General features: G+C 41.7%; 1 protein-coding gene across 12 annotated transcripts in view; it reads right to left on the bottom strand.

The window, feature by feature from the left end:
- Positions 1–7,421: 7,421 nt before the first annotated feature.
- Positions 7,422–21,442, bottom strand: part of LOC121276898 (receptor-type tyrosine-protein phosphatase delta) — a 612,167-nt gene continuing 598,146 nt past the window's right edge. For all 12 annotated transcript variants that reach the window (XM_041185518.1, XM_041185525.1, XM_041185519.1 and 9 more), the window contains one exon: positions 7,422–11,262. In XM_041185518.1, coding sequence (XP_041041452.1) covers positions 11,194–11,262 — 69 coding nt within the window. In that variant the 3' untranslated portion in view covers positions 7,422–11,193. The remainder of the gene's footprint in view (positions 11,263–21,442) is intronic.

Raw genomic sequence — 21,442 nt, 5'->3', positions numbered from 1 at the left:
GATGCAGGAAGGGTGTTCCCAATGGTGGGGGAGTCTAGAACCAGGGGTCACAATCTGAGGATATGGGGTAGACCATTTAGGACTGAGATGAGGAGAAATTTCTTCACCCAAAGAGTGGTGAGCCTGTGTAATTCGCTACCACAGAAATTGGTTGAGGCCAAAACATTGTATGTTTTCAAGAAGGAGTTAGATATAGCTCTTGGGGCGAAAGGAATCAAAAGGATATGGGGAGAAAGTGGAAGCAGGCTATTGAGTTGGATGATCAGCCATGATCTGCAGTACTGAGTGTTCTCGACGCACATCATATAGGTTGTTCTGATCCATCATTGGGGAGGGATGTAGTAACCTGATATGTAGTATACCTTTAAGACAAGTATACTAATGTAAAGTCACATGATCTTAATACCCAATAACAGTGTAGTGCGGGTTACCTCTCCATGCAGAATCTTGAGTAAGTTGCTGATGATTGAAGACAGAGATTTATGTTGTGAGCACACAAGTGTAACTGCTGAGTTTAGTTTGTAAATAAACAGCATGTGTTTATTCTAACAATGATCTCCTGATGTTCTCTGTCTCTGTACCAATTCGGTCACCCCGAAACAAGTGTGCAGCCCGGATCTTATAACCCAACAAACCTAAGGGCAGTAGAGCCAACACTGCCCAACAACCAGACAAATTGGCAATAGAAGGTTGCAGCCAGTGATCATTTTTAGGCTCAGTGCTCAACAATTGGAAAAGCTCATGGCCAAAATTTTACATCCCTTTGGTGGGCTTGCAACAGCACCGGGAGTGATGTTGGCGCCTGCCCTCTCCCTGCCCCCATTGGCAGTGCTGAGCCTTTCTCAGCACGTGTTTCACTATAGCTGGCCGTTAATTGGCCAGCCAGTATGAGATCAGGGTCAGCGGCCCATTTCTCATCTGCTCCCGGGTCCGCCAATCCCATGCACCCGACGAGCACAATATTCAGGCCCATGTTTGGAGGGGCAGTGTGTTAGATCTTGGCAATGGTGAGGGAGGAAGGGAAAGAGCAGTTGTTATGGTGGGACTAATGGGGGGGAGGGGTTGCGTTGTCTGATTGCAGGTAGTGGAGGTCAGCTGATTGAAACAGAGAGGCCAGGATTGGCAGAAGGGAGGCCAAAGATTTGCCTGAAGAGCTGGGGGAGCAAGCCTGCTCCTCTTGACCCACAAGGAGTGCTGTTAAAAAAACTAACCTGCTGGATATGTCTCCATTTAGCTGGAAGGTTTCCTGAGCTCTGAAAAACCCAGCCTGCAGCTGTTGAATTTATGTCAGGCTACTCATGGGGCTTCTTATAAATATAATAATGAACTGTCCCATTATGCAGGGCAACCAATTTCCTTGGAGTACACATCAGAAAGGTAGTGAATTCCTTGAGTGTATCCAGGATAGTTTTCTGCAGTGATTCATCCCAGTGTGATGATTTTTGACCCAGAAGCAGTACAGTAGGGAAATTTTGTAATTTCGTTGATAGGTCAGTGGAATCCTAATTATTTTTAAGAATGTTTGAAAAAGACTTTTAAGCGTCAATCAACTGTAAAGGGATCAATTGTAATTTTCTTGGATAATAAGTACTGGTCCATGAGACCTAGTGACCATTGACCTTCAGTACCAACAGAAAGGAAGTTAAGAGACAGAAGCTGTGTGGCTGGCAGACACGAAGGAGAGCTACAAGCAGAGGAGCTGGAAGGCAGTGCGCAGACACAGCCACAAAGCAAAAGCAGACACAAAGACAAAGCAAATGCAGAGAAACCAGACACAAAGAGAAACAGACACAAAGACAATGCAAATGCAGAGAAACTGGACACAAAGAGAAACAGACACAAAGTGAAAGCAGACACAAGGAGAAAGGAGACACAAAGAAAAACAGATACAAAGAGAAAGCAGACACAAAGAGAAACAGATACAAAGAGAAAGTAGAAACAAAGAGAAAGCAGATACAAAGAGAAAGGAGGCACAAAGAAAAACAGATACAAAGAGAAAGCAGACACAAAGAGAAAGCAGACACAAAGAGAAACAGATACAAAGAGAAAGCAGACACAAAGAGAAAGCAGACACAAAGAGAAAGCAGACACAAAGGGAAAGGACACTGAGGCAGAAAGGAATACAGTGTGTTCTTGTGGGGAGAAGAAGCAAATCACTCTCAAGGAGAGGTCAGTTTTTCTGTTAGGTAGAAGGGGTGATAGGATCTTGGAGGTACTGTGCGAGCTGGCTAAAAAAGTTTAAAACATGAAAAGCTGAGAGAATAGCTTAGAATTGCTGCTAGGTGTTTTCCCAGAAGTGGACAAACCTTGAACCAGGATGGTATTGGTCTGTTGAAAAGGAACCCTGGGAAGCTAGACCATCAGGACTGCTGTGGCCCGAGTGAGAGAGTGTTCATCAAAGTGTGCCTCGCCGATGAGAATTATACCCATGAAACTCAAAAGTTAAAGCTGCTGTCAGATAGGAGCCCTGACCTACCCTGTGTGAATAAAGAACAGTATATTGTAGAATTGTGTAGCTACGTAATGCCAAAACTGCTGAAGAGAAATGCTTGTGGTTGTGTAAGATGTACCTTTGTTGTATAGAATCTTAACCATGAAATTTACCTTTTTTTACTTGAAGTGTCGTTTGCCTGTTAATTAATGTTTAATTTACGTTGGTTCTGATTTGTGTTAAGGTTTGGCCGCTATCTAAATTTATCAAATGACCCCCCAATGGAGAAATTACCAACCAGATTTCATTCTTGTAAATTTTACTTTAACAGCTCCCCCATGGGGATCATTACACCGAGAACCAACAAGGGGACATGACATATTAAAATTAGGAATGAGTAATGAAGCTAGATTTAGTTAACAGCCTGAATATCTAATGAGAAACAAAAATGATTGAGTTCAGGAGTGAAGTCAGGAAACGCTTGTACATGCAAAGGGTGGGAGAACTTAGGAACTTTCTTCCACAAACAGAAATTGAAAATAGATCAGTTGTTAAATGTTAAAACAGAGGTTGATAGGTTTTTGTTAACCAAAGGTGTTGAAGGATATGGGACAATGGTGAATGTACGGAGATAGGTCACAGATCGGCTATCATCCCACTGAATGGTGGAACACGCTCAAGAGGTTAAATGACCTATTGTTTGTCCATTCCCACTGTCATCAAAATGGTGACAAGTGCTTATGTAGTGGATTGGCGACACGTTCCCCAATTATTAATTTTTAACATTCACCTCCCCCCACCCGTCCACCCAATAGTTGTTGGGGAGGGGGGTAGTGGTTAATATCGACCCTGTTTTTTCTGGAATTGTGGTAAACCTCAGCAGTTTTTTTCCTCTCTGAAAACAGGTCTCCAACGAGAACAGGTCATGAGTTAGGAACAATTGGGATTTTTAGCATAGAGGTTTTGGGAGTGTTAGGATTTGCTGAATCATCTTCATGGAAGATTTCTTCAAAAGCCAGATATCTAGATACAAATCTAGTCCTTGCTGCATCAGAGGAACTGTTACAGATTTTAGTATCTGAGGCCAGAACCAAAGAGCATCACTTTAAATTGCAGTGCACTCTTCCAAAACCGAACTGGAGGTACTTCGTGTGGGCTCACAATTGAAGTCAACATCTAACATGGTTATAGATTTGTACACTAGATGTTTTCTTGCGTTCTGTGTTATTGACCATTTCTATCAGTGGACCTTGTGTTACCTCAGATCCAGAATCAAGCTGCTGAGTAACTTGGTTAATGATGGCTTGGTCCAATGATTAGAACTCTTTACAATGATTACAGGAACGAATGACTAGCAAGGGAGTCAAAGTTATTGAGTGGTAGGCAAAACGTGGAGTTGAGGCCACAATCAGCTCAGTCACGATCTTCTTGTATAGTGGAACAGGCTTGAGGGGCCAAATGGCCTACTCCTGCTCCTAATTTGTACGTTCATATGAATGCCCTGTCATGTGATTCTCTTTCCTTCAAAATAGGACCCTGATATTTACTTTTACCAAATTGAGATACAGGCCTAAATATTACTGGCCCCTAGGTGTCAGGAATGGAGGCAGGGAACTGGTAAAATAGCAGGGTTTTATAACAGGTCATATCCCTGAAGCTGTCCTGCTACCGATGAAGGCTCCCAGCTGCAGGTAGGGGGCAAGCCTGGATGCAGATCAGCTGTTGGCTCGATGGAGGTGGGCAGCCGATCTGAATATTAAATGCCGCAATTAGGATCAATTATGCAGGGTTGCCGACATTTTGCTGGGGGGGCTGCTGGACATGGAGGCTGTTAGCCTCATGGAGGCGGTGCCCTGCGGCAGTCTGGGGCAAGGAGTGGGCCATGACCCACAGAAGGGGCCGCAGGCAGGAAAGGCAGCCTCCACTGCCCCTGTGATTCCACCACAGAGGAGTTTTTTCCCTGACCGATGGGGCCTACTGCCCTCGGTCATCCTGAATTTGTTTTTACTTACCTGTCCAACAGCGCCTCAATTTTCACAGACATTGCCTGTGAAAGTAGAACTGTCTGCTGACTGAAACCTGTTGCTAATATAATAGTATCGTATAAGGCAAATCCCAAATCTTTTCTCTCTGTGATCCTACCTTGAAGCTTGAAAATTGCTGTGATACTAGCATGAGAGCCAGGATGGGGGGGGTATAACTGTGAGGGCACAGTAATGGGGAGCCGGGGGATAAGATTTCTGAGAATGGGTAATGTGGGGGTATGGGGGAGAAATTTATGAGAGTGAAGTTTTTAAACTTCAGGTTTTTTAATTTTAAAAAACTGCCTTCTCACTGCTTTTTTGGAACAGAAATCGGGCCTCAAAGATCAGTCAGTTAGGTTATGCCCACCATTAAAAAAAGCGCAAGGATTTAAAAAGGCCTCGCAGCTGTTAGCACTCAGTCTGAGCTCCACAAGAGCCACTGCTTTATCTTATCACGTGACCCCACTGGAAGTTGCAACCCTCAGTTTGGGAAGCCCTGATATGAGGACTCTGACCCTGAGCTGTCTGAGGATTCCACTCAATCCCCAACTCCATTCTCTCCTTTGCTGATCAAAGTCACCATCACAAGCTGGGGCTAATCTCCTGCTCTGTGTCATACCGTCCCCAAAACCTCCCAGGAAAAAATAGCAGCATTTGTCTAAATTCCTCATAATCATATTCAAATGACCAATTATTCATCAATAATAAAAGCAGGTAATATTTGATAATGGCGCTTGCCATTGAACAAAAAACCTTGAACATTTATTGACTTTAGTTTCATTAGTTCGCACAGTGAAGAAAACCTGTCATGAACCTTAGTTAATCTTTGTATGCAATTATATAATGTGCATTTTCTTTGCAAAGGCCTGTTCACAGATAAGTGTATAATTAATACTTGGTGTACTGTTTTCAGACTGTAAAACTTGTATACTCTCAGCAAACAATAAGTATAGTTCTCATAATGCGCTTCTGGTTGACTGCAGTAATTGGTCTCAACGTTTTACATTTTGTGTGATCTGCAGCAGGTTACCATCTTAAATATCTCCTTCAGGATAAAGACATTCGTAGCTCTACTGTCCAAGATATGTTGCAACAGAAGTAAGACTGAGTTTTCTGTCAAGATGGAAATTTTCCTGTGACCTCAATGGGCAATGTACTCTTTTCTCAAAATATCCCTCGTTTGCTGTCAATCCAAAGAAAATTATTGAATCCTTGCACTATGGTGTTGGCAACATACTTGTCAGATGAAATGCTAAAATTCAAATGGGTTCTACCACTAAGGCCTCCCTCATCCTGTAGTGGAGGGTAATGTGTGGGAATCCTTGAGTAGTATTGCTGGAATCAGCAGATGTGGAGTTTTACCTTCTGGATTTTGGATTATTGCTCTGACTGGAGCAGTTACCCCCAGGAAGCAGCTATACCCTCAGCCAAAAGTGTGGTTGCAAAGTACTGGACTTGTTTGGCTGGTTCTTCTTTGGGACACTGCTATCGTCCTCAGGTTGTGATGGACTTTAAACTTTCCAGTTTTGATTCAACACTGTCCTTTAAAAGACTTACCCCAATTAGCTTTTTGTCCCCCCCAAGTCAAGTGGAAGACCTGAAATTCACATGAAAGGAGGCAATACCTCACAAAGTTAACTTGCACCCCCCTCCCCCTCCCTCCACCCCCACAAGTTTTTTGTTGACTGCTTAACAATGTCATTAATAAGCCAATGTTCTCTATATTAGCCTGTGTTGGGTTTCTGGCCAAATCCTGTTCCTAACCATATCAATTTGGATATATTGTTTGCGCACAAGCTTCACCAAATGTACATAAGTAAGAAGTCACATGCATTTTAAGGGCTAAATTTCCTCTGTCAGTTACTTAAGCTTTTTGCCTTTGGACAGGGAACTTGATGTATTTCATCCACAAGCTTTGCCTTTGTTGGCCTTAGAAACCAGCAGTATATATTTTTAAAAATCCTTTCAAATCAATGAAAAACATTTTTCTTTTGTGGGGGGGTGGTGTGGGGTGCGGGGGCTGTGTGGTCAAATTCAATGAGTAGGCCAGCAGCCATAACTTCAGAAAGAACAGCTATGAAGCCTGGCTGAAAACACAAAGTAGGAACACAAGTAGGCCTTTCAGCCCCTCGAGCCTGCTCCAAAATTCAATGAGATCATGGCTGATCTGTGTGTTTTGATTACACATTTGCATCTACCCCCAACAACCTTAGATTCCCTTGCCTAACAAGAATCTAACTCCAAAACTAAACATTAACCTGTTTCACAAGTACACCTGCTGCAGCTACAGCAAAGCTACGGGGTAGAATTTTCAGGTCCCCCCGACCACGATTTCACACTGGCTAGCCAATTAATGGCCGGCCAGCATGAAAGGCGCGCTGAAAGGCTCAGCACTGCCAGGGTGGGGGCAGGAGGAGGGCAAGCGCTGAAGTCAGCGCGGGCACAGGGGAGTGCAGAAAGAAAGCTTCCTAAAGGCAGAGAGCTGCCTCAGGGAGCTGACGACATTAAAATGAATAAAATTGTATTGTAAAATCCAGAAACAATGTCTACGCGTCACAATGAGTCACCTCAACATACGGGTGTTGAAAATTATGTCCACGCATTTCTATCTTTTTTTAATTAATCTCAGAAACTTCATCCTGCCCTTGGGTGAGGTTTCCTCAAAAATGCCTGGCTGATTCGCCTGCCCGTCAACCGTAATGTTGGACAGGCAGTGAAAAATCCCAGTTGATTGAAACTTTAATGGCCTAAACAGGTCTCTTAATTGTCGGCCGGCGCACTGCCGAATCTCGCATGCACCTGCCAACTGAAATGTCATGCGAGTACGTGATGACTTCAGGGTGCTTGCCCTATGTCATCGCACGCTATTTTACCTTTGAGCATGTCGGGTGTGTGCCTGTACACCGAGTGGAAAATTCTACCCATGAAAACTGCCTTAGAGCTTAGTAAGAAAGACCACTGGTGCATAACACTGACATTTTTATTAGAATTCATTTGTAACAAATGGAACTTGTGTCAGCAAAGAACTGATTTTCTTACAGACTTTTTGCCACCAATGTAACCTAAGTAAGAAAATAAAAAGCACGCCTTTCAATCTGTAAAACATTTATGCTAACTACTAAGTAGAGGTAATTGTATGATTCTTTGAACAAGCCATTTTACATTTTGTTTTGTTCAATCTATGCATTCAAACAAGAGCAGTGAACACAATGTTACCTTCCAAAAAAAAAATCAAGACACTCCAAGCTTGAATGGCAAAGTCACATAACAAGGTGGGGTATGATGGAATTTGAAGCCATTGAGAGATTTGCTGGAGTATCGGGGCATCATTGGAGCAACCTTTCTCTTTTAAAATTGTGTTATTTACATACGTACCTAGAGTGAACCATACGTTATACAAGGGTCTAAGTAGCATGTAATGTTGGGTGTAGAATCACCAGGGCAGTGCATAGTAAAAAGTTTTGGAAAAGTGCACATCTGCCTGGAGAACTTTAGATTTTTGTAAAATGGATCATTAACAAGAAGCAACAGCTAATGTGAGGAAATAATCGGCAAATAAATTGGCTAAATTAAAATATACGTGTTTTGTACAAATGTAAGCTAATTAAATGGCAACTAATTAAAAAAATTATACATATATATTGCCTACATAGGATAAAGGTTAAATAAGTATAGCACCTTATCAGCCTTAAAAGGAGAGGAAAATATATCCTCCTGCAAGTTATGAAAGATTTTGCAGAATAAGAGGTTTTAATAAGACAGTGATACTGGAATGGGAGAGAGTGAGTGCAAACAGGAACACACATCAATGAGAAGCTAAGTTAGAAAAGCAGCAAATACAGTGGGTATTCTTGACAGCTTACTCCTTTTATTGTAGATTTCCCCAGCACCTACATTTTGATTTTCAATTTCAATATTTCAAAATTTTCTTTATCAGCTCTGGGCAAAAAGAAATGCATTCCAAACAAGACCTCTATTGGAACATTTTCTCACTCAGCATGTTTTTACGGTTTAACAAATGGCTCTTGGTACAAAACAGATACTTTATTTTTAAAGAACAACCATCAACTGAACAGATATATGAACAGTTATACTTGGCAACCTTAGCAATCGGGCTCAACACTGATTGAGGTTAGGCTGGTAGTTCTTTCTAGGTGATGGTCTGTATTTTACAAGAACAATTAGCAGATTGTTAATATAACAACATGTGAAGAGGTGCAACATGACATAAATTCTTACAGCTCCAGCTCCATCCTGAGGTAGCCTTCTGTCAGCTTTCTTGTTTTAGAAAAAAGTGCTTTTGTATGATTTCTACTACAGTTTTTGACCTTTGAAGGTCGAAAGAACAAAGAAAATAAAATTTAGGAAAAAAAGACACAGGGTGACTGGCCTCTCAGACTGTCTATTCTCTACCACACTGATGCCTTAGATATCCTTTTACCTCATTTTCAATTTTTCTAGTGCTCTAATTGCATATAACCTGCAGCACAAGTTAATACTGCTGGTTGACCAACATCACTGTTGTGTTTACTCTTGCATGAAAAACAATGGGAACAATGTAAGCAGCTAAGATATTGAATCTAACTTTTATATTCATATATAAAAAAGCTCAAAACTCCAAAAGTGACTGTAGTATCAAGGACACATACATAAAAAAATGATTATGTCCGATGACCAGGTGAAATAGCAGGAGCACATATCTGACGTTAGGCCATTGTGACACTGATTATTTACTGATTTGCACATATCTAAATGCAATGTAAACCTACTACATATGACACCTATTGTCAAATGATGCTCATAATGTTAAGGTACATTAAAAACTAAATACACTCTAAGCACTTCAGTTCAGAAATAGAAATTAAAGGCAAAAATCATGTACATATTATAATGGTTCCCAATTTGCATATAAAGTCATCATTGCAATTTGATGCAATACTTAAAGGGAAAGGATAATCTTGGGAGAGTGAGTTTTGTTCAAAATACTCCCCATTTAGTTTGAGCAAAATATATTTCTGATCGTCTGATAAAGACATGATGTTTGGGCTGGTTTGGAGGTACTAAAGTCAAGTTTCCTTTTCTTACCAGGGCAGTCTTGTCATAATGTGCTCTAGACTGGTATCCTCAGTAAGCTTCAAAGACGTGCAGATTCATAGTCATTCTGGAGCCCTTTAATCATGAGGGTATCATGCTACTGGCTGAGAATTCTTCATCCCCAACTATGAAAGTTTCCCAGCTAGGGGGCAACTCTTTCCCCTTGCAATAGAGTCACTCTGGGACACACCTGATTAGTAATGTTACTAAAGTGACTTTGCATACCATTCAGAAAATGAAACTCCATGCAAACAGCATAGGAAAAACCTTTGCTTAGACTATGAGTTTCATCACAAAATGTGGAATACTTTCAATTAGAATGATCTCCCCCAAAGATTTTCCTTCCTCTTAAAGAAATTAAACATTGAGTTTCAACTCCACTTTATTTCTGATGCTGTGATTATTTGATATTGTTACATTTAATGCCAGTTGTAGCCAGTTGGTGACTATAAAGTATAAGAAGCAAAAAAAAAATCCCACACTAAGGGGTTTAAAACTTATTTTTTTATAATGCAATTTATTGCGTACATGTGCAAAGATACGTTTCAGGATACCATATGAACCTACTAAACATGGATTACTGAGTTCATTGATGTGCATTCCAGTAGACACTAACTTCTCACCATCTCATCACGGGAGCCTAGACAACTAATTATTATTCAGATGGAGGTTGCTAGTAACATATTTGGCAAGGTTTTCAACTATATCTTAAAATCCTTGACATGGAAGATCTGAGAAATTCAGTAGCAGCAGCTTTATACTTTGCGCCTCCCTGTTGATTCCATAAAGGCCCTTGTTTCATTTAACATTTTTTTTTGTTGATTCATTTGTTACCTGACTGCTACGGGTAACTTCCACTGAAATGAAAAACTCAATCAGACCATTATGTGGTAAGATAAATAAAAAGGACTGCACAAAAAAATGTGCTTTGAAAAATTCAAATTATTCCGTTTCTACAGCCAGATACATACATCATTTCTACAGCTTAAAAAAAGCTACAGTCTGGAAAAAAATATGAACAAATAAGCAACTTTTTAAATTCACTTCATTGAATGATAAACTTTTGTTAAAAAAGGGAAAGAAGTTTACACAGTTAAAAATGAAGCACAGGTCAGCAGTATATTACAGTACTAAAAAACTAAATCAGTAATTTGAACATTCCCTCCCTTTTAATAATTAGTATGAGCGAATGGTGGAAAGGGGTGATGTTGAAGCAAACGTGTCCAACTAGTTTCTTGAGTCAGGAACTGGCCTTTTCATAACATTTTTCGTTCTCTTGCAGGTACAGTACTCTCAAGATTCAGCTTTGCAATCCATTTTTCACAGTCCTCAAGTAATCCTTTACACAATCGTTGTCTTCCATAACAGGATTTCTCCCACTTCAATCATCAAAGTTGAATCCTCGAGTTAATTGAAAAATCCTTTCGATGCCACATCAGAAAGGATTCTCCTCTTCTTTTCAAGTTAGGTTATTAAACTGCCAATTCTTGGTCCACCTGGAATAGTTTTTTTTTAAAATTTCCCTCCCCCCCACTAATTTATCTTTAGCTAGGAGTAAGTAGTACTTCTCAAGCACATTGTATGGCTCAGAAGAGGCTTTCTGGATCTTAAGTGGCCTACTGTAAATCCAAGGTGGATCAGGTTTTACGTTGCATAGTGATCGAAGCTTCCAAGATATTCCAGTGCAGCTCGATAGCAGAATTGATACTGATCCTGCAGAGAGATAATAGGAAATGTATTTCCAATAAGCGAGCTCTGAACATAGTAAATGATGCAGCTGAATTTCAAGTTTAATATAAGTGAGTACACTACAGTTCAACAAGTGCTATTGTTTTATCCTATTGTTTATTATATTGTGAAATTGTTTTTATCCTGTGGACCAATGGACTGCTCTGGACTAAAGGCATTATAACAATGTCATGCAATCCATGCTTTATCGAAGGTGGCTTTCCCCTATGAGGCTAAGCAATTCTGTAAATATTAGCCTTTGACATTATATGAGAGCCACCTCTATATCTCTTTCTCATACAGTTTATCATCGCTGGTGAGTAATTATGAAGTGCATCTTAAAACACTGTTGAACTTTAGGTCTCGCATTGCTTCATTAAGCTTGAATGCTGCAGCTGTCTGCAGAACATGACAGAGCTGCAGCAAGTAATTCAATAAAATAGTAATGATAGATTGGAATTCTTTACTTGCATTCTGACCTAGCTCTGAAATAAAGCAAACTTCTGCATACTCTAAGCACTTGGATGACGTTCCTCCCTCCTATTTTTGAGGTATTAAGAGGAACAGAATAATGCCTCCCCTAAAAAAGCAAAGGTGAATTTCAGGTGAGCACACTAAGAATTTAAATGAAAAATATACAGTCGTGGGTGTTCATCCAAATTCTATTGCGTTTAAATGTTTTTATCTTATCCTCACTAAGAACAAAATGGTCTTCAAGTATCTACTGAGCATTTGACTAGGAGCATTTATCAAGCCCATTTTATATTACAGAAGCAGCTTTTGAGGTGTTGTTCCACTTCTCTGCAGTGTGACAGCTTGTTACCTACATCATGACACTCCTGGAAACAGTGTTGTGATATAAAGGGTGCAAATGGGAAACATGAAGTTACGAGATCTACCCTCAAACTGTGAGGGATAAGTGACTGAGATTTCCAGCATGAGGGTGTTTTGTCATAAGCTGCTCTAGAAATTTGAGATCTACAGGCTTCCAATGAATTTGAAAGCAATTAGAATAAAAGGGGTAATGTCTGGGTCAATGTTTAGGCCAATGACCACTGAGCGAAGTCAGTTTTATTTTTATATTTCTGCCTTTTATGATACAAAATCATGCATGTTTTAGTATATTGCCTTTAATTATTAATTGCCTTTATAGAACTATGAATGTGAAATATTTAAAATTAGATTAGTGTCTTTAGGGCTGGTCAGATGCACCACAGCTGCCTTTTCTAGCACTCTATATTTCTAGGTAGATACTATTCCCCAGGCTTTATACCTAATCTGGAATGAGTGCTCCTGTCAGTAACACAGGAAGCTTTCCTAACCCAGGAGATTATGCATGTAATTTTTCCCTTCAAACACAAGGAGCCTGGGGGAAATTAGTTTGTTTGGGCATGAGGCAATGAAACTAAGACCCAACATCTCTACCCTCACAACTGGAGCATGACATGCTGATTATTGTAACCTGCAAGGAAAATACAATTCCTGTACTCTGAAGCTCAGCAGAACTTCAACTTGTCAGACATACAGAGAACTGAAAAGGTGTTCTGTTCTTGCCTAAACTTACTTGCTTCCTTTAAGAGTCTCTTCAGTTGAGACCTCTTTCTTTTCAACTGTCATGCATATTCCTAAGGTGCTGACATGTGTAGTGACAATGTTTTGTCAGTGGAGAATGGAAAAGGACAAACTATGTTTCATGTAAACACAAAACCGCACTGTTCATTGCCAAGGCCGATTAAAAATAGCTTCAGCTTCTTTCACTGAAAGAAAAATGACAAATTCTGGCAGCTCAGACTGTGGAACTGTCATCATTGTGATCACAGATGGAAACCAGGGATTATTATTCAGGCCATTAAATTCAATGCATTCTCAAAGCTCAATATACAGAAACATTTCAGTTCAATATCTCTCTTTCACACTAAACTCCAAAGAAAATAAAACTGTATTCCAAATGCATAAGCACTACTCAAATGACCTCCATACAGCTAACACCTGATAAATCGTGGCCAGTATTATCCAATATTTCAATCTTTTTGGACAAGGGAAATTAAAGGATCTTTTGTTGAGCCTCTCCAGCTGTTTTTTAAGCTGGTGTGACATCTCTTATTTGTAATTGCTGTCATTTGCAGCAGCTGTGGACATACCTTCACATTTGCAAGTTGTGGAGGAAGAGGATCAGAGAAGATATATCAGACAAGTACACATGTACATCAGATGCACCTTTCAAATATTGCAAGTCCTGTATAGGAGCTTGCTCTTCTACTTGGAGCTGCCTGCACAGAATTAAATTTCTCAAGGAGAACATAACAGATCAACACAGATTCCTTGCAGACTAGCTTCTGCACAGGGATGGTTCTTCCGGGTACAGTCAGGGATGCAGCACTGTTGATCTTCTATATGGCAGAGTCCTTCCAGATAAGTTTGAGGGGGTGATGATCACATTCCCAAGCTTTAGCACACAAAGGTGTCAAGCAGGTCACTGGTAAGTTATTTGCCACGCCTAGGAATTTCAGCAATTTTCAACTGGAAAGATCCCACGGCTACAACATAGCAGGACTCACAAAAATGCAAGGCTTCATTAACTCTACTCATGTAGCATATGTTCCCAACTGGAATACAACCCTAATTCTAACCACTCCTTAAATTCAGGTTGCTTGCATTCACAGGAACAGATTTATACATATCATGGCTTATTCTATCATCCTGCGGTATTCAACTTTGCCAGTATTATCTAAAGGGTTAGGAAGATTTTAGACATGGCTTTTAGAGGACCAAGGATATACCACTCATCATGATTCATGACATCAGAACATCAGCAAAACACAGATACAATGTGGACGACCTATTCACAAGGGTCATAATGAAACACATCTTCAGCATCCTCAAGCAGTGATTCCAAAGCAAGGTTTGCATGCAGTTAAAGGGATGAGTTGGTTCCTAGAAGAGGGAGTGAAATAATCGTGCAAAGGAAGGGACAAAGCATGCATCTAACTTTTTTGAGGCTAAGTTTGAAATGTTTCTGGCCTAAATTTTCCAAGGACATCTTAAATCCCAAGGACTTCCTTGTAGCATTGGTAGAATACATAATATATAAGAATATAAGGAACAAGAGTAGGTTTAGGCCATTTGGCCTGCCGTTTGATGGCCTCACTAGGTTAGTAAAAGCTTGTTTGCTTGCAGATGAATAACAGGGTAGAGGCACTGATTCACAGAGAAGCACATGTGTATACTCTGAGCAATAAGTCAAATATTTCCCTTTATTCAGTGGCACCATTCTTGATCCAGAACCAAAGCGATGCTAACACTCAAATCAATCGCTCCAAATCCTGCAATTCATGCTAGCACATTGAAGATCTCATCTCAGGTTCTTGTTCCTTTATACCTAACATGACTGCCAGTCATTCCACAGATCCTGGAGATTGCAGCAATTAACAGAATGCATTAATCCTCCAGAAGACAGCATATGTACTAAGGAACACAACATGCCAATATCTAGCATTTAACATTCCATGAAAAGAGGCAATGGCAATAATTGGCCTCAACTCTTGCCTGACTGTTGGGCTGAGATGGGGAATCTCTGTGCTGTAGTGGATTTGTAAGAAGGTAAATTTTTTTAATGTTCCCATTTAGCCACATCATCAGCTAACACGTGAGAGCCACAGAATTACCTGATTAAAATAGAGTGCTTCTGAAGCATCGTTAATAGAAAGAAAAAAAAGGCACATTTATATAACATTTTTCATCACCATTGGACATCTCAAAGTGCTTTACTGCCACTGGACATACCTTTGAAGTGTAGTCACTGTTATAATGTATGAAACATAGTAGCCAAGTTGCACACAGCAAACAGAGACTGCAATGTGATCATCTTTCTTTTTGGTGATGTTGATCAAGGGGTAAATATTCACCAGGACACCAGGGATAACTTCCTTGTTCTTCTTCAAAATAGTGTTGTGGGATCTTTTGTATCCACCAAGCAGGCAGACAGCGCCTCAGTTTAACACCTCATCCAAAAAATGTTACCTCCCGCAATTCAGCACTCCCTCAGTGCTGCTGGAGTGTCAGCCTTGTTTATTTAGCTCAAACCCAGAACCTTGTGACTTAAGAGGCAAGAATGCTACCAAATTAGCCACAGCTGACAAATACTTTTTTTTCTTAGAAGCTACAAGTGGGGATATAACTGAGAACATTTCTGAAGACCTTACAGTCCCCTCTATCACTAGAAACACTGGTGAACACTCATTCGTTCACCCTCTCACTTGCAATCAGCAGCACAGAGACAATCATTAGAGGGGGTAAATTTGTAGCCAAGGAATTGAAACATGATCAGATGCAGGGTACGTGGAAGCTAGAGGATGGAGGCTGATGCAGTTGAAGCAAGACAACAGATATGCCAGTCCCTGGCTGCAAGGCTCGTGCTTGATGATCTGACAGTATCTCTTCTGAAGAGAAGGATGTAAGCAGACCAAAAGGCATATGAATGAACTGCGTGGTCTCGCCCAATGTATGTGCCAGGTGGCGGCACTGGCAGCGGTGTCTATTGCTCTGCAGTACAAGATCTCAGATGGTTTCAACTTATTGCAGGGCAGTCTGGAGAAAGTGAAGCTAGGGGAGCACCTCCAAACCTTTCCCTGTCTCGTGAGAGATCAAAACAGGTTAGTCAATTTAACGGGAAAGCACCGAATGAAGGGGACCAGCCAAACTTCAAAGTGCACAGAGCTGCATCTCAAAGACACTTCTATGAAGCTGTGAGGTTCACTCTCTCAGTGATTGCCGGTAACCAGGATCCTGTTCCCAATGCCTTTGGATAAGCTAGGGTCTATGCTTCAGAGGCTGCTTCCTGCCATAGCAGCAGCATAGAAAAGCACTCCATCAGGTTCCTGAAGAAGACTCAATTCTTCACAGTAAGGGGCTGTCAAGCAGCCTTTAGTAAAGTATCCAATCTCCATTTTAAGACTTGGGAACCCAATGAAAGATACTTTCATCCCAAAAGCCTCATAATATTTTTTATCTGTATATGGGAGTAGTGCTAAATTGATTGCATTATAAACTGGCTGTTATGCCAAAAGTTCCCTGTAGTTCCTAGAAGAAACTTTTCTGCCATGATCAGATCTGTACATGCTGCGAACCTTGGTTCATTGCAGCAACTACTGAGGCTGAAGGCCTGGAGTAGTAAATTTTATTTATTTATTTACCATAAACATCTTGGTCAATGCAATGGATTGGTGTGTGACTGACTGCACTAGGCAATCCCATTCCATTTCTTTGGTGATGCTGAATAATAGGGATACAACAGTACTTCAAATACCCAGGCATTGCCAATGATGGGAAATACAATGGGCACCATACTCCTAGCCAATTATTAACATCTCACTTTTCTGAAGAAAGTTTAACAAGTAGCAGAAGATGTCAAGGAACTGGTGAAATGGCTTCACTTCAGTTACTGCCTTAATAATGCCCCAAAATGAGTACATAAACATTGGGAAATCTGGGCCATTGTTTTGCTTGACAATCCATTGTAGCCTATGGATACTGCAGTGTCATTGAGGGAGTGAGTGAATGAGTGAATAAGGAAATGTAAAAATAAATAAAGATGCCAGCTATGTGACTGGAGCAGGCCTCCAGCTCCAATCCACCTCTTGTCTCCACAACCATAATCTCTATAATCATCCCTGCCTCATAAGGAGTCAATGGTCACAGCTTCAGTGAGCCTGCATCCTGTCCAAATGAGCTTCCTCCTACTACATGTATTCACCTCCTGCACACAGGTAGAAAAGGGAGAGAAATTTAAAAGATTGTAAAATGTAGATGTCTGTCACTGTTACGACCCATCCCCAGTTGAGGTTACCCAAAGTTGTTGATCCAGGCGAGACCCCTCAATTAGTTACCGTCTGGCTAGGACACCCCCAAGTTGTTATGCCCCAAGTGAGGAGGGATGAACTGGCTCCCTGTCTTTATTCAGCAACCCCCCGACTCTGTTGGTCACAACAAGGTTTAATATGAAAGGGATCCCTTTCACGGATACCTTTTTCTCAGATCCAATCGTTCTGGTTTTGAAGGGGCTAATTTGATCAGACTTTCAGGAGTTAAAGGTAAGAGTAAGCATATTAACTACTAAAGACAAGAAAGGGCAAAACTTGCATAGACAGTCATACAGATTAAAAGTAAGAATTTAGCTTGAAGTAAGTGAATATGTAAATATATGTATCTATATATATATATAAATATTTTAATATGGTATACAGAACAGTCCTTGACTCATGGGAAGTAGGCGATTGAGCGTTGTGGCCGTTGGAATTCGAGGTTCCAGTAGAATTGACTCTAGTAGACAAATAGTCGGATTTAAGGTTCCAGTAGAGTTGAATTCGTTAGAGAGGGAGTCAGTTTCGAAGTTCCAGTAGTGTTGAAATCAGTAGAGAGGTAGAGAGATCCAGGCCGGAAGGCGATTTCACGCTGGCGGGCCAATTAAGACCCAACCAGCATGAAACGGGAGCTGCAGCGCTCAGCACTGCCTCTACTGGGGAGGGAGGGAATGCGAGCCTGGCGAGCGCTACCTTTGCGGATACACGTTTCGTAACCTCCCTGAGGCACAGAGCTGCCTCACGGAGATGAAGTGTTATAAAGAAAATAAAAATGTAATGAAACAGCCCCCTCATGTGACAGAGTCATGTTTCATTACATTTTTATTTTCTTTATTTTTTTTTTATAACACTTCATCTCCATGAGGCAGCTCAGGGAGGTTATGAAACGCGCATCCGCAAAGGTCGCGCTCACCAGGCTCGCAGACTCTGTCACGGAATGCCTGCAAAATGGCGGTTTGCTGGGGTAGTGTGTGTGGCTGTTACTTCTGAATCAAACTTCTAGCACTTGCTCTCTCTCAGAACACCCACCAACAGACAGACACTGGGCAGTTTTTCAGCTCACTTCTTTGTATATTCCAACTGAGGAGCAAATTCACAAATCAGTCCGTGCATTGCTCACATGATTTCTTGATGAGATGATACTCATCTCCCATTATGTTCCATTATCTCTATCGGAGGGAGCAATTAGTTTCTGAATGTCTTTACAATTACCTTTGGGGTTCCATTATTTCTTAGGGAGTTACCCTGTAGCAGTCCAGCCAGTGGCTTGTGTGTATTTCTATTAAAAACTCATGTTGTACTTTTAAAGTTCAATATTTCCAGATGCAATTTGGTGTTTTTCTCTTTATCATGATGACACTTCCCTTTCTCCCCAAAATGAAATGAGATTCATTCTCATTTCATTACAAAAAGGGAAAAACTTATAAACAACAAAACACTCTCATACATATTCATTCTTTTAGCAGTGGTCAATTTATCTTTTCTGGTTCTAATTGGGTTCCTTTAAATTCTGGACAGGGACAGGGTGTCCACAATAACATTTAAATTCCAAGGAATGTGGGTGATTTTTAAGTGGTATGGCTGGAGGGACAAACTCCAATTGAATAACCTGGCATTCTGGATCTTCAACTTTTCTACAAAAGTTAATAGATTGTGGTCAATGTAGACTGTGGTCTCTCTATGACCATTTCAGACAAATATCTCAAAGTGTCTGAGGGCCTGTAATAAACCAAAGGTCTCCTTCTCTAATGTGGAGTGTGGTTTCTGATGCTTGTTGAGCTTTTTAGAAAATTACCCGATTGGTCTCTCTACTCCTGATTCATCCTCCTGTAGGAGAACAGCCCCTACCCCAATGTCACGCGCATCAATGGGTAATATTTTTAGCTCGACGGGCATGCACCCAACCCGCTCAAGCGAAAAATGATGTGCGTTGACATCGGGCGAGCGTCCTGACACCAACGCGCAGTTGCGCAATATTTCATTCGGTGGGCGCGCACCAAAGTCGGCAGCGCGCCCGCTGACAATTAAATGACCTATTCAGGCCATTAAATGATCAATTAAGTTGAATTTTTCACCGCCCATCCAACCTTATGGTTGGCGGGAAGACTTAAAAGCCAAGTGGCCTTTGCACTTTTTAGGAAACCTCATCCACAGGCGGGTTGAAGTTTCCTAACGCAAATATAAATAAAATTAAAATTTTTAAATTTAATTAATAACATGTTAATAACTCATGTGACAGAGTCTGCGAACCTGGTGAGTGCGACCTTTGCGGACGCACGTTTCATAACCTCCCTGAGCTGCCTCACGGAGATGAAGTGTTATAAAAAAAAATAAAGAAAATAAAAATATAATGAAACATGACTGTCACATGAGGGGGCATGTTTCATTACATTTTTATTTTCTTTATAACACTTCATCTCTGCGAGGCAACTCTGTGCCTCAGGGAGGTTACAAAATGTGTATCTGCAAAGGTAGTACTCGCCAGGCTCGCATTCCCTCCCTCCCCAGTAGAGGTAGTGCTGAGCACTGCCGCTCCAGTTTCATGCTGAGTGGGCCTTAATTAACCCGCCAGCGTGAAATCGCTTTCCGGCCTGGCTCGCGTCTGGCGGTCGGCTTCCCACCCGCCCCACATGGGTGAAATTCTGCCCAATGGCTACTTTAAATGTCCGATTAAAGTCTGGGGCTGCAAGCACAGGCTCGCCTATTAAAATGGCCTTCAGCTTTTTGAAAGCCGTATGGTATTTCTTGGTCCATATGACCTTTACTTTTTTCTGTAGTAGGTCTGTCAGCGGGGGGCTACTGTGCTAAAGTTTGGGACAAACTTGCGGTAGAACCTACACATCCCCAAGAGCCTCATGATTTCCCGTTTTGTGGCGGGAACGGGGAACTGGGCTACGGCTTGCACCTTGGCAGCCCTGGGCAGTATCTGTCCTTGACCGACCACGTACCCTAGATAGACCTACTTTAGCCTTAGCAAACTTGCTCTTTGCGTGATTGACCACTAGATCAGCTGACTGCACTCTCTGGAAAAGGGCTTCCAGTGGTTGTACGTGGCTTTCTCAGGTGTCGTTGTACACCAGGAGGTCGTCCAAATACATGACACAATTGGACATGCCCGCCACTACCTGGTTCATCAACCTTTGGAAGGTAGCCAGGGCATTTCAGAGTCCGAAGGGCATAACCCAACACTGGTATAACCCGTCTGAGTTACAAAGGCGGAGATTTCCTTCACGCGGGCCTTCAAGGCAATCTGCCAGTATCCTTTGAGTAAATCTACCTTTGTAATGTTGGCTGCTTTACCTCCCCTATCTATGCAGTCTTCCAGCCAGGGTATTGGGTAGGAGTCAGCTCTGGTCACTGCATTAACTTTTCGGTAGTCAATGCAGAGCCTTGTGGAGCCATCCAGCTTGGGCATGAGCACAACTGGGGAGCCAGCTATTGTTGATAGGCCCCATTGATTGGTGCTCCAGCATGTAGTTAATCTCCTCCCAGACCTGGACCAACTTCTCTGGGCCTAGCCGGTGGGGGCATTGTCTTATGGGAGGGGCATCCCTCACATCCACATCATGTAGAGCTAGGATGGTGCAGCCTGGCTTGTCTCTGCATAAAGCTTTAAATGCAGTGAACAGTCTCATCAAGTCTGATCGCTGTTCTGAACCTTGGTGGGAGAACAAGGCGTCTAAGTTGGCTGGTATTTCTGTGTTGGTTAGCTGGGTAGGAGGAGGTTCAACATGGGCCTCACCCACGTCTCCCTCCAATTCATCCTCACTGCTCCCCTCCTCCTCTAGGTCGTTGGCAATGGGGCAGACCACTACTTATTTGTTCTCTTCCCGGCTGTGATATCACCTTATCTTGTTGACATGGTACAGCCTTTGCTTTTTCTTCTGATCTGGTGTCTCAGTTAGATAGTTCACTTCCTCATATCGTTTTGCTACTCTGTACGGGCCACTGAACTGGGCCTGTAAAGGTTCACCTGGTGTCGGTAGAAGCACTAACATATAAGGCGGAATTTTCCCATAAGTGTACTAAATGCGGTAGCGGGCGGGTAAAATGGAGTCCTACCCGCCAACGAAAATGGCAGGTTTTCACGCTGTATCTTCTCGAGCCTGCCTCATTATTTATGTATTCCCGGGAAACACGCTGTTTCCATGGTGGGCGGGCTCTCATTCGCCCACTCGCCATCACCCCGCTGTTGCATCATGCTGGCTGCCCTCTTTAAAATGCAGCCGCCAGCAAAGCGCTCATCGCCATCAGCTCACCACCGCTGTCCGGGAGACATGGCCAGCAAAGACAAAAAATTACAGCCC

This window comes from Carcharodon carcharias, chromosome 4, assembly GCF_017639515.1.
Source record: "Carcharodon carcharias isolate sCarCar2 chromosome 4, sCarCar2.pri, whole genome shotgun sequence".
Classification (NCBI taxonomy): Eukaryota; Metazoa; Chordata; class Chondrichthyes; order Lamniformes; family Lamnidae; genus Carcharodon; species Carcharodon carcharias.
Note: the sequence above shows the minus strand (reverse complement) of the source record. Positions and strands in the feature narration are given on the sequence as shown.